This window comes from Aspergillus uvarum (assembly GCF_003184745.1).
Source record: "Aspergillus uvarum CBS 121591 unplaced genomic scaffold BO82scaffold_19, whole genome shotgun sequence".
Lineage (NCBI taxonomy): Eukaryota > Fungi > Ascomycota > Eurotiomycetes > Eurotiales > Aspergillaceae > Aspergillus > Aspergillus uvarum.
In genome coordinates, this window is record NW_020291316.1 from 401,705 (window position 1) to 414,405 (window position 12,701).

Consider the following 12,701-nt stretch of genomic DNA (forward strand, 5'->3'; position numbering starts at 1 on the left):
TCAAGGGAAAGAAACTGCTTGACATGCTTCATCGCAACTTCATAGGGCCATTCTCAAACAACGCTTTGCATCATGGATAGACTACCGTAATACCTACTGAGTCGCTAAGTGTAGGGCCGCAGTTCGTCCTCAGACCAGCCTCGGCAATCCAAGGAGCCGAACCCCAATAATGACTCAGGCATCTTCAACAAACCTTAACCTGATCAAGATCAATAGACCGACCATCCTTTTCCAGAACAACGATATAGAGTTACCACATTGAAGATCGACTGTTTCAACAACTAGTTCCATCCTGCGATGACGAAGCCCTGATGCTAAATCTAAGAGATTTGGATAGATCAGATCTCACAATGACAGATAAGTTGAAAGGCTGATTGATGATCCAGGAAGATCGGTCACTCACCGAGGGCGTCCGCATCCTAGTTTGCCCTTCCTCTTGCCTCCTCCTCCTCTTCGTCGTTCTGATAGCTACCCACCCAACCAATCATGAACCTAAACCATGGTCAAATTGAATATGAGCACACCTTGTGAGACAACTAAGGGAGGGGGTCTAGAAACCCTTTTTCTGGCTGTGTACTCGGCTATTCTACTTTGTTGAGAACGAAATATAAGTGGTCCGTGCGAGGATGATATATGGAGAATGGCTGTACAGCACCACTGTCGACTGACTCGGTATACCTTGGAGTGACATCTATGGTAAAGGACTGAGACACAGATACCGGTCGTTCTTCGGGCGTTCGGAAAGTAGCATTGGAGTGAGGTAATGTTTTTGTATGAGCGACTCGAAATATATAACGAGGCTGATAGCTGCCCATCGTCGTGAGAAAAGTGCCTTGAAGATTAAAGGGACTGTCGTGTCTCTTTTATCCGGCCTGATACGTATCTGCTATGACTCTCAAATATATAAAAGGCATCCTATGTCGCAGATAGCATCAGCAACCATGATATGAAGTAGAATGTTATTTGTGGCAGAGAATTTACAGTCCTTCCCACTGATCGTGAGACAGTCACCGGAATCCAACAAACCGTCTCCAGTCGACAACTTGATAAACACTTACCACGAAGCTTCCCAGCATAGGAATATATCCTCCCACACAGCCGCACCTTAATCGAAATACTACAAGCCTACAGCATACTACCACTAACCCACCAACCAATCCTCCCATTACACCAAACGTCCACACCCTCCATCCTCATCCCCTTTAAAATAGTCGAAAGAAGACCACACGATTTCATTACCTCATAAAACAATATACACAACCAACTCCCCGTTGCCACACCAGTCAAAAATCCTAAGACTCAATCGCCTTAGCCCTCAACCCCACAAGCAAGCCCCCCTCCGCATCCAACGCTAACACATAATACTCGACCCGCGCGCTCCCGACCTCCACGCGGTAGACCTTGACGTCGACGTCCGCCTCCTGCACGCCGGGCTCCCCGCCGCCGGACGCCTGGCTGGCGGCCGCGCGCACCGCGCGCAGGGCCGACGCGTACTGGTTCCTGGGGTCGAAAGACGCCGGGGAGAGGGTCTCGATGGCTGGGGTGAGGTCGTCGGATGAGGCGATGAGGTTGGAGAAGTTTGCTGTTTTTGGGGAAGTGTGGTTAGTTGAGTTTCTCTCTTTGGTTCTCTTTGCCAAAGGGGACAACGTACAAGCATCAGGCCACACGCCCCGATTGGCGCCATCCCATTTCAGCGCGACCGGCTCGAAAGGCTCGTCGGTTTCGGAGATGTAGAACGCATCCACCGAGGTGAGAGGGCCGGGGATGCTGACGCCCGTGTGCACGGTTTCGGTGCGCGCGGCACGGTCCTGGCTGCTGGTGCTGCTGCTCGTCTGCTGGTTGCTGCGGGCGGTGCCCAGGTCCGCGTTGGCTTTGTTCAGAAAGGACATGTAGGCGTCGTCGGAGGACATGGTGCGGATGGTCGTGGTGGTGGTGACTGTTGTCGTCGTTGGGGATCGGGTGGCGATGAGGGCGGGGTTTCTGGACAGTGAAACAAGGGGGTTGCTCAGAAGGTGAATGGATCGGGATATGCACTGGTGATGATATAGAGATGTTCGGGGTCGGGATAGTGTGCACAGTTGGTTTGGCTGTTGGTGGGGAGAAGAAAAGTGAACAGTAGCAGGCGTGGGCAAGGCGGGAGAAGAAGAAAGTGATGAAGCCCAACGCGAGATACGATCAATGACGCAATTGCCGCGGCTGCTGGGCGGCCACCGTCGCAGAGGGACGCTCATCATCAAATCGACTAGCCCCAGGAAGGAGGGAGTTTCTCGGCTAAAGATAATGAGGACTAGGTTCGAAATGGGTTTCTAGAAGGTACTGGAGTATGGGTGGTATGGTACTAGACCGGTGTTGCTTGCCGTAGAACAAGATGGGGATGTCGGGGTGTTGGGCTTGTTCCTGCGGATGGCAAGCTTTTTTGTTTTTTCACGCACAAACCTACGGTGCACTATGCAAAAATATGCTTATACCCTTTGAGCCATCGTAGTGGTCGATACTTCTAGTTCTCATTTTCTACATTACAGAACACGCATGTTTCCAAGGATTTGGGGCATAAATTAACTTCTCATAATGTTGACGTCCGACTACGTAAACTAGACCAAAGGGAAAGGCCGGACTAACTTTCCAGTCATGGGAGCAGACTTGAAAGGTATTCGCTTTTTATTGAAAGAAAATATAATTCGCACTACTCCATCCCGAAATGTCCCTAAACACCCTAAGCAGAGGTAGCAAGGTCCTTCTTGAGGGTACCCAGGAAGGCGCGCTTCTCCTCGGGGGTCTGGAAAGCACCGTGTCCGAACTTGGACGAGGTGTCGATCCACTTGAGCTCGACCTTCTCGGTGGCACGGCGGTTGGTCTGGGGGTAGAGGGTCTTACGGAGGGTCATGACACGCTTCTTAACACCAGGGACGGAACCCTTGAGGAGAAGGAAGTCGTTCTTGACCTCACCGTAGCGGACGAAACCACCAAGACTGCAGAAAATGAATTAGCGAACCTGTCACCAGACACCAAATACACAGGGCAACTTACGGAGTGATCTGCTTCTTGGAGATATCGAACTCGGTGGAGGCGTTACCCTCATCGGAGCCCTTGCCAACACGGAAGACCTTGTGGTTGCAAGAGGTACGGTGGTGGTAACCCATCTGACCGGCACGGGCAACAGTCCACTGGACGTGGCTAGGGTGCCAGGCACCGATACAAGCGACCTTACGCAGACCCTTGTGAGTCTTACGAGGAAGCTTCTTGGTGCCCCAACGGCTGGTGACACCCTGGAAACCGTGACCCTTGGTGACGGCGATGACATCGATCATCTCGTCCTTCTCGAAGATGCTGTCGATCTCGATGGGCTTCTCGAACAGGTTGCGGGCGAAGTCAACCTTGTCGGCAACGGAGCCACCGTTGACCTGGATCTCCATAAGGTGGGCCTTCTTCTGCTTGAGAGGGGTCTTGCGGATCTGAGTGTGGGCGAGGACACGGACGACAGTGCAGTACTTCTTGACGCGCTCGAGCTCGCGGGTGATGGAGGCACCGCTCTCTTCGGCGTGCTTCTTGGTGTACTTGGTGAAGGCCTTCTTCTTGCTCTTGTACCAGTTCTTGTAGAAGCGACGCTTGACCTCGTCGCTCAAGTGCTCAGCCCAGACGGTGGTGAGAGAGCGGAGACCACGGGGAGTCTCGATGTAACCGACAACACCGACAGCGACAAGCTATAGATGAGAAACATGTAAGTGGTTGCTCGAATCGGGAGAGCGGTCGCCCAAACAGGGCCCAGAAAAATATTTTCCTCCTTGATGGTCGGGGTCGGTTCACGTACAGGAGGAGTCTCGATAACGGTAGCAGCCTCAACAATCTCCTTCTTGTGCATCTTGGCACCGGGGCGGTCGAGATCACGGACAACAGTGGTCATACCGGCCTTGTAACCCATGGAGGCGGTCAAGTGGACGGGCTTCTTGGGGTCATCCTTGGGGAAGCTGTCGCGAAGAGAAAACTTTTAGTATACTGCCTCTCAAATCGCGATTGCAAAGAAATTTTCTTTTCCATCATCGAGAGACTGACCTCTTGACCTTTCCACGGTGTCTGGCGGCGCGCTTGCGAGGCAAGTAGGCGAGGGAGCCTGTAGCGACCTGTGTCAGTACCCAGTCCACGCGAAAAAAAACTTCATATCCCAACGTCGAGCGAGTGGTGAAAAGCAGAGGTTGACGAACCGTGCCGAGGCGCTTCGAACTTCCGGTGACTCCTGAAAATTATAATCCATCAGCGACCTGAATCATTTCGAGTTGAACGTTCCTGTATCACCGGTAAGGGCGACTTACATCTTGACCCTGTTGTCGTTAGTCGTCGAAGTGGTGAGTGAGAGTGTCTATCTCCGTCTGAATTTGGCGGAAGTCGTATTTTGCACGCTTAACGAATTGTGGGCTGATCTAAGCGAACTCTTGGCGTCGGCTCCCGGATCGGGTTAAGCGATGGATGGGCCCGACTTCTTAGTGCCTCAGGCAGACATCTGCTTGCAACCAACTCAAAAGAGTTCACTCCCACCGCCACCCATGAATGGAGAATTCAATGGCACACAAACCACTTTTTTTTCTCATCCGAGTCAAATTCTCGTCCATATGTCTCCAGTCGGTGGGACCTTCCCCCCCCCTCCCACTCCCCCTTTCTTTCCTCTTCGGGTCTTCTCCCTCCAAAAGCATGCTCGGTCATGATCTGCCCGAATGTGTCATCTTCCCTTTTCCTTCCCCCCAACTTTTTGCAACGGCACATGCTTTAGTGGGCCACACGGTCGCATGCTTAGGAAATCTATGCCACCTCGCATTCTTTTCCAACCCCAACCGCAATTCGATACTAGTACGTAGTTCTCCACGCTTGAATGCATGGTCCGCTTGGCATGTTGTACATCTACTGTCCGAACCTCAGCCTGTTTCTAACCACCTGCTGTATTGCTCTGATGTGGTACACGTCTTCCTACACTGCCCATCCTCCTGCTATACAATAGACTGAACTTGCCTCAATTGGCACCCGCTACAATCAAGGACCCTAGAACGACTACTAGACAGTATGTTTGAACGGAGAATGCGTTACTGAAGGGCTAAGATAGTAGACACTCAATACAGAAACCGAAGACCATAAATAACCGTCCCATGAATTGCCAAGACTACAATACAAACAAGCTCTCGTGATAAAACAGCGGGCGAACAGAGTGGCCAAAGAAGATTGGAGAAAAGATATATAGACGAAACCAAGGAAAGGGGGGAAAGAATGGGTAACGAGGGTAGAGGGGCGTCTCATAGTGGAATTAATCGTTGCGAACGCTGGTTCTTGATTTGGGCGTCATATTACAGCAGTCAATACTCCCTGGAGGGGCATGCATGCAAAGGACATCACATCACCGAGCTCTAGACTGCAGGAGTAGACTCGGTTTTGGCTTGGGCGGGCTGGGACCCACTGGCCAGGACGCCATTGCTGCTGCTGTTGTTGGCGCTAGCGGAGGGGCTTCCCTTGACAGCAGCAGAGGCTCTCTTCTCATCATCGCCGTCATCATCGTAATTTTCATCCACGTCCATTTTGCGTGCCGCGGGCTCGTGTGCCGGGGCCTGTTCACTGCGAGCTGGCTCCTCCTTGACAGGAACGGTGGCAGACGGCGGACCAGACTGGGGCCCGTTGGAAACCGCAGCCGGGGTTTCGGACATGGGAGGAAGACTAGGGCCGCCGGACGGGTGGGGGGGCATATGCTGGATGGAAGGCAACGTTTGAGGGTGGTGAGCCGCCTCAGATGGGTGGTAGTTTTCATTGACTCTGCGTTGGTCCTCACGACGAGCCTCCGAGGAGCTACGGCGCTGTATCTCTCCAGGGGAAGGCATGCGGTTTGGAGGACTGACGCGGCGGGTCATCTGTTCGTCCAGGCGAGCTCGGCTCTCCTCGCTGGCGATCTTTTTGGCAGGCCCAGGTTCGGAGTCCCATTCTCTACCACGCTTCATAGCAGAGCCGGGACGATCCTCACGCTCGCGGGCAGCCGCTTCTGCGGCGCTGATGGCAGAGGCAGGCGGAGGCGCGCCACTTGCAATGCCAGTGCCACTAGGTGGCACGGTGGGACCGTGGTGATACTGTTGGTGTGGGTAGGTTGATCCAGGCGAGGATGGCCGTTCGTCACGAAGGGGCCTGATTTCCGTGGGCGGAGTGAAAGGGCGATGGTAAGGAGGCAAGGTACCGCCAGGAGTAGGAGCACCATTCGCAGCACCAGGAGCGGGAGGTGCCGCGGGAGCTGGGGGCAATGGTCCGCGTGTTGCGGAAGAGAAGGCAGCAGAGGCACCAGGAGTGCGATCAGGCGCAGGAACATTAGGGTTGGCGAGCTGAGGAAGGGTGTGTCCAGGCCCATAGACGTTGGGGCCGCCGGGCAGAGAAGTCTTGGGAGAACGAACGGCCGGCTGAGGACGTACGGCATCGGGAAACACTCTGCCTGGCTCCTGTCGCGGGCTCGGTTGCTGAAGGGAGCTAGGAGCACGGAGAGCATCACGATGATCAAATCCGTTGGCGGCTTGGGCTTGAACCTGAGACTGGACTTCGTTGATGCCACGGTTCCAGTCAGCGATCTGTCTCGGGGGGGCGGGAGCCTGCGGGGGTGGACCACCGGTGGGGGCTGGTGCACCCCATTGAGGCGCCGGAGGGGCTCCAACACCCGGTGCTTGATACGCTTGTGGGTGGACATCCTGGGGCTGAGGAGCCGGGCCGTTGCTTTGACCAGAACCTGACAGCTGGCTCTGGAGGAGTTGCAAGCGGGCCTTGATGTGAACGTTGGTCGGATCCAGGTCAGCAGCGCGACCGTAGGCATCAAGTGCATCCGCAATTTGGTTGTTGCATGACTCATACTAGCGGCGAGGTTAGCATTTGCACTGATAACACCTGAAGTACTGTAACCTACCAGAGTTCCCAGATCGTACCACACTTCCGAAATGTATGGGTTCAAGCGGATTGCACGAGAATAAGCATCCAGCGCATCACGGTACTGGTTGATCTGATAATACAGGACACCAATGGAGCACCAGAAAGTCGGGTTGCGTCCGTCGCGGTAGACTGCCTGTTGATAAGCTTCATACGCCTTAGGGTACTTGGCTTGAGACATGTAGCAGCGACCCAACAGATACCAACTCTGCGCATCGGTGTTGTCTATTGAATATTATGTCAGTGTCAAATTGCGACTGGACGAAAGGCGCGATGCTTACCTGCGCTGACAGATTTCTCCAAATATTCGATCGCTTTCTCCTGACTAGCATAGTTGTTGCTTTGCTGATGGTAGAGCCATCCCAGCTGTTGCAGGACCTTGGCGTGATTGGGGTCCCGGTCGAGGACCCGTCTGTAGGCTTGCTGCGCGGCATCGAACTGTGGCTGGATTAGCTGCAAATCATTCGCTGTATGATTGTGGAAAACTTACATCTTTCTGCTGTTCATGAACGTGACCAATCTGGAACCAGATATCCTCTTCCGTCAACGGACGGGGAGGGTCTGTCACAATGTATTTGAAGCACTAAGGATCATAATTAGTACGAGATTCATGAAGTCCACGCCATTGGCTCGTCATCTGCAAGATACATACCTCCAGACTCTGGTTGAACTTCTGCTGCTGCTTGTATATTATGCCCAACCTGAAGTAAATTTCGTTGGCCTTTTCGAAATCGGGCGCCATGCGCATGACTTGGGAGAAGGCTTCTTCGGCGTGATCCAGGGAGCCATAGCGATCATAAAGAATACCAATTCCATACCACAACTTGGGCTCCTGCTTTTTCATCAGTATTTCTAATTGTATGATCAACGGTTTTCAACCCGTTACTGACCTTAGGATCACGGAGATGATAGAGCGCTTGTTGATAGGAAGTGTATGCCTCCTGCAAGTTGTCCATCATCAGATGACAATGACCTGATCGAATTCCAAGTCAGCGATAGATCAGACACTAAACAGTTTATACGTACCCAGACTGCCCCATGTTTCGCCACTGGTGGGATCCAGCTTAAGGATGTTTTGCAGGTACTCGATCGCCTTGGGAAACTGCTCTTTCGTGCGTAAGATACAAGAAATCGCATTCATCGCAGGGATAGACCACTGATTGTGTCGCAGCGCTTGTTCGAAAGCATTCATGGCACCATCAAGATCGCCCATCAATTCAGTGAGCGCTCCTTTAGGCAGACAGTTAGCGATAGTCCAGTAGAGACGGCGGCCAACACGGTGGCCCTACAACATCAATGCCATTATAGATCTACGTACCGATTTGTAGCCAGACTTGTTCATTCAGAGCAGCAATCTTCTGCGCAGTAGTCAAGGGCGGGCCCTTCTGGCTCTGGGATTGCAAGGGGAGGTGACCATTGACCTGCGGATGAGCTGCGAGATGGCCATGGTGAGGAGTCACACCCCCCGTAGGAGATGGCTGTGTGTGGGCCATTATGTTGATACAGGATTAAGCCGAGACGCGACACAACCGAGTGATGCGGATCCTGACTCTTTATGCTCCCATGCACTTTGCGACACGATGATGCAACGAGCGCTTGTGTTACGGCGAGGTCGCACAATCCAGATACAGGCGGTCGCGCAAAGTAGACTTGACCACCTTGAATCGAAACGCAACGGGATCCCGAAACGATTCACGCAAGACGGTTACTGCCCAGGCGAAATCCAACCCACGTCGCGAAGGCGGAAGGAGGCGATGGGACAACGCGGAATGGGCCGTGGCGCTGTCAAGCTCGAAAAATATACGGAGATGCAAGCGCTAAAGTACTTGCACGATCAATCAAGCCCAACACTGCAGCTGGGGGTTCTGTATAAGATGGATGGTGAACCGCAGGTAAAGAAGTTGACAGGAACGCGGCAAAGCAAAAAGGATCGAACGGCAGAACTGAACAACAACTGGGGCGATGAAGCCAAATGACACAAGCAAGGGATAGTGAGAAGAAAAGTCGGGAAAGGGAGAGAAGAGAATTGAGGAATTAGGGGGGGTGGTGGGAAGTGACAAATGTGAGTTTAATTGGCAGGGGGAGGGCGAGCCAAAACGAAAGGGAAAAGGAGGAGAAGAGGAAAAGGAAGAGAAGAGAGAAAGAGAGGAAGAGAGAAGAAGAGGAAGAGGAAGAGGAAGAGGGAAGGTCGAGGGGCTGGTGGTAGAGAGCGAAAAACGCCAAGTCACGCTAGTGGTTGTGCAGCTCTGAAGCAGTCAACGAAACCCAAGGAAAGCACGGAAAAGCTGAGATGGCGGTCGTCCGGCGCCAAGCCGAAGACAGGCAGCTCGACCTCCAGGAACGGCCTAGCGGGTGGGGACAATCTGGAGTCGTGTCCGCGGGTATTTACAGTTAATATTTTCCGGGCGCCGAACTTCAGTTTGGGTCTGGGGGCGTTGCATTCGTCCCAGCAGCAGCAGCAGAAGCAGCAAGCAGCAGCAACTACAGCAGTACAGCAGCATACATGAGGAAGTTTACCATTTGCTGTTCATGTTGGTTGAGTTAATATACCGGGACAGCGGTGCTTCGATTCTGTGCAATAAGCACTAAAATTAATGCCTGAGGCTGCAAGGCAAGGCGCACACTCCACGCCACTCCTAATCACAGCTTATACCATAAAGTATTTTCAATTCATTGTACAATTTTCGTATATACAGACGATAGTATGAGTATATATCACCCCCTCCATTTGATTCGCTTATGCGCTATTAGCGAACGACTCTAGATGAGGGGTGAGCCTTTACAGTAAGAATTGTATCACCATTGCGGGAAAGAGCTTAGTGTCAAATGTTGGCAGGCGGGGGCGAGTGTGATAGTGACTTGACCAGTTACGGTACATAGTACTATATACCATTAAAGATCTATAAGGAAAATGGAAAGTTGATGGACTAGACTCAACTTAACTGCATTGATGAGTGAGACTGTTAGAGACTGACTGTACTCTGTAGACTGCACACTACAAAAGGAAACGGGGGGTGGACCGCGCATGGGGACGGGCGGAGTCAATGGGAGAAAAAATAAGTGGGTATGGAGTCGAACCGCCCCGAAACAGGGCAGTGTTTGACGAGGATGCAAGCGCCGGAGCCAAAAATGCACCTTCAGGGATGGGGGGGGGGGTGGTAAGTCTAGCACGAACCCCCGGCTGTGACTCGCCGAAAGACTGCAGGTGGACCATGGTAAACTAGACCCACCCGACCTCACTTCCCCGTGCCACTTTGTCATTTTTCGAGAAAAGAAAAAAAAATTATAAAGGAAAAAAAAAAAAAAAAAAAAAAAAAAAGGATAGAAGCCGAAAAGGGAAAAAAGAAAAAGAAAAGAAAAAGCCCACCCGAGTAGTATTCTCCTTCCCAATGAATCAACCGCATTATTTGCGGAACGACGCCAATAATTTCTGCCCGCGTAAGTGGGGCTGCAACCGACCTACATGACTGGCGTATGGCCATAAATGCATAAGCTCAACAACCTAAGCTCCCGAGCAGCCTAGATAGTCAGGCATGAGGCATGAGGCGTACTCCGCACTCGGACCACCTGCAAAACCCAAATGCTGCACTTGCCAGTCGCGCCCGTCCTGCCGTCCCCAATGACCTCTTCCAAGTTCCAAGGGCCCAAGGTCAAGTTGCCTCACGGCTCTACGGACAATACATGCACTTGCGAATGATAATCTACTTGTACTCTGCATATGGCGTAGGACCCTCTGCAGTCCATCTTCAATCACGCTTTCTCCATCCCCCTCTTCCATGGCTCAATCCGAAACCTCAGTACTCCGTACTCCGGCACAACGATTATCGGTCTACTACCCAACCTGAAAAGCAGGCCAAGCAGTCAAGCCCTCTTTAGATCAGCCCTTTTCGCCCCTGCACCCTTCACCCTTCACTTCTTCACCAGTTCATCCTCCTTTCCCGGCTGTCAGACATGAAGGGCCAGTCACTGTCAGTGCGGCAATCTTGGGCTGGCTGCACACTGCCGGCTATGCTCAGCCGTCTGACAGATTGGCACAGTCCGTGTGGACTTGCAGCTGTCTGCATGGGAGGGGTAGTAGACGTCAGGTTCAGGAGGCGAATATGGACGCTCTACCAGGGAGCATGGTTTGTGGTACAGACATACATTGTCATCACTCTGTGCGAGGAGAATGGATTGTCTGGTTTCCTGCTCTTTTCATCCCTTCCCCTCCCACCCCTCCACCCCTTCCGTCATGGACCGCTAAGAGGCTTTTCAGCCGCGGGTCCGGGAACTGCAGCAACGGGCTTACCTAAGCGTCCGCCCAGATCCCAGATCCCACGCATGAGTAAATTGTGCTGAGTCAAAGTGTACAGGACGGAGTACTAATGGATGCCTCCGGCAACAGCCACGGATTCCTAACGGATTCCTTGGAGTGGGCCTTACCCGATGCTGATCCGTCGGCTTTTCTGTTGATGTCGATGATCTTGATACATCACCTGGGTGTGGGCCGATCCTTTTTTCTTCTTCGCGCGCTTTTCCCCCCTTCCTCCCCCCTCTTTTTCCCTTCCCTTTCTCTTTTTCCCTATTGGGATCAACTCCCTTCCAATTCCTGCCCTTTTTCCCATTTTTTCCTTTTTTCCATCATCACAGAACAGCTGGCCTGATGACCTCACCACCCTTCCCTTTTTATCTGTGAGAAAAATGCCACCTTGCAACTCCCGTATTTTTGGACAGACCATAATCCTTGGCCTTAGACACGCCGGTTGATCCCCTGGAACTTTCTTTAGCTGCCGTCCCAACTCACCGCAGGGTCTCTCCCCAACACCCCTCAAGGCCCCGATATGCCAGCCTAGACCCGGAGCCAGCCGGTAAGTACCTACTGGTTTTCTCCCTAAACTCCTACGGGTTGGTCGGTTTTTCCTTAGTCTGGTCGAGAAAACGCCCCCTTCGTGATTCTTACGTTAGGCCCCTTTTGTCGGATCCGAGCATCGACGAGTTTCTTCGAGTCGTTTAGCTCGCACCCAATCGAATTCCTGATAGATCCGCTCCAGAGAGTGTGTCCATTGCCAACACGGCGGTTCTTAAGGGTGGGTTTGAATGGCATTGAATCTCAATCAGATCGAATTTCAATCAAATCGACAGATTCAAACCGGCACGGCAGTATGTCAGATGAGGATTCTGCTTGTTCCTGTTGGGTTGACACTGATTCCTTGGTGGAGGGACGGTGCGTGCCTTGGCTTTTCCTACCTCCACTGGTTAGCCCGTACGTAGTAGTTTTCGCGACTTTTTTTTCTTCTTTGGAAGTACCCGACCGTCCGGAAAGCTGCCAGTCAGAAGAATCCACCCACTCACTCCATTCTTTATACTTCATACTTCCTAGCCTACGTGCCCCAGTGCCCACCCCAGAGAAAAAGAACCCACATACTACTGACTACGGGTTAGATTCCGCCCAGCAATGTATCTCAAACACGAGAACAGGTGTGCACATTGCATCGTCGATCGAGTCGGTATGTGGGTTACTCAAGAGGAGGGAAATAGCATCTGCAGAAGACACGAGTTCGTACGGACCAGCTGGCTGCTCTTCGAGATGGATTCCATTTTGTCTTACCGTGCACAACTCGGGAAGGGATACATACCTAAAACAAATGAGTTGTGCTCTGGTAGAGTGTAGATAGGTGTGTTCTGGCTATGCGACCTGAATAATCCGGGGAGATGCGGTGTGTATACACGGTTGTCAGGCATGACAATCGACAGGGCTATATATACCCAATGTCAGTCTCTGTACGGAGTAG

The 12,701-nt window shown here is 52.4% G+C and overlaps 6 protein-coding genes across 6 annotated transcripts; 3 read left to right on the plus strand and 3 right to left on the minus strand.

Annotated features, from left to right (window-relative positions):
* Positions 1–1,292: 1,292 nt before the first annotated feature.
* Positions 1,293–1,910, minus strand: BO82DRAFT_363809 (uncharacterized protein; the record flags this gene model as incomplete). Its single annotated transcript, XM_025636914.1, has 2 exons — positions 1,293–1,582; positions 1,652–1,910. 2 exons carry the CDS (start codon positions 1,908–1,910, stop codon positions 1,293–1,295), a joined length of 549 nt encoding a protein of 182 aa, XP_025493215.1.
* A 771-nt stretch (positions 1,911–2,681) lies between these two features.
* rpL3 (60S ribosomal protein uL3) lies at positions 2,682–4,369 on the minus strand. Its single transcript, XM_025634926.1, has 6 exons — positions 4,308–4,369; positions 4,200–4,231; positions 4,051–4,108; positions 3,809–3,965; positions 3,028–3,701; positions 2,682–2,969 (listed from the first exon to the last, which is right to left on the minus strand). Coding segments are annotated over exons 1-6 (1,179 nt in total). The 5' UTR covers positions 4,310–4,369; the 3' UTR covers positions 2,682–2,713.
* Positions 4,312–5,189, plus strand: BO82DRAFT_49733 (uncharacterized protein). The gene has a single exon (XM_025641261.1). The coding sequence runs from the start codon at positions 4,543–4,545 to the stop codon at positions 4,990–4,992; it is 450 nt and encodes a 149-aa protein (XP_025493217.1). The 5' UTR covers positions 4,312–4,542; the 3' UTR covers positions 4,993–5,189.
* cyc8 (putative transcriptional corepressor Cyc8) lies at positions 5,190–8,595 on the minus strand. The gene is made up of 8 exons (XM_025641260.1): positions 8,249–8,595; positions 7,957–8,160; positions 7,821–7,903; positions 7,583–7,762; positions 7,421–7,513; positions 7,212–7,368; positions 6,911–7,155; positions 5,190–6,857 (listed from the first exon to the last, which is right to left on the minus strand). The coding sequence occupies exons 1-8, from the start codon at positions 8,421–8,423 to the stop codon at positions 5,388–5,390; spliced, it is 2,607 nt and encodes an 868-aa protein (XP_025493218.1). The 5' UTR covers positions 8,424–8,595; the 3' UTR covers positions 5,190–5,387.
* Positions 8,596–10,646: 2,051 nt separating this feature from the next.
* On the plus strand, positions 10,647–11,308 carry BO82DRAFT_49807 (uncharacterized protein). The gene has a single exon (XM_025641263.1). It carries the CDS (start codon positions 10,882–10,884, stop codon positions 11,266–11,268), a length of 387 nt encoding a protein of 128 aa, XP_025493219.1. The 5' UTR covers positions 10,647–10,881; the 3' UTR covers positions 11,269–11,308.
* A 526-nt stretch (positions 11,309–11,834) lies between these two features.
* Positions 11,835–12,640, plus strand: BO82DRAFT_49794 (uncharacterized protein). The gene has a single exon (XM_025641262.1). The coding sequence runs from the start codon at positions 12,072–12,074 to the stop codon at positions 12,582–12,584; it is 513 nt and encodes a 170-aa protein (XP_025493220.1). The 5' UTR covers positions 11,835–12,071; the 3' UTR covers positions 12,585–12,640.
* The last annotated feature ends 61 nt before the right edge of the window (positions 12,641–12,701 follow it).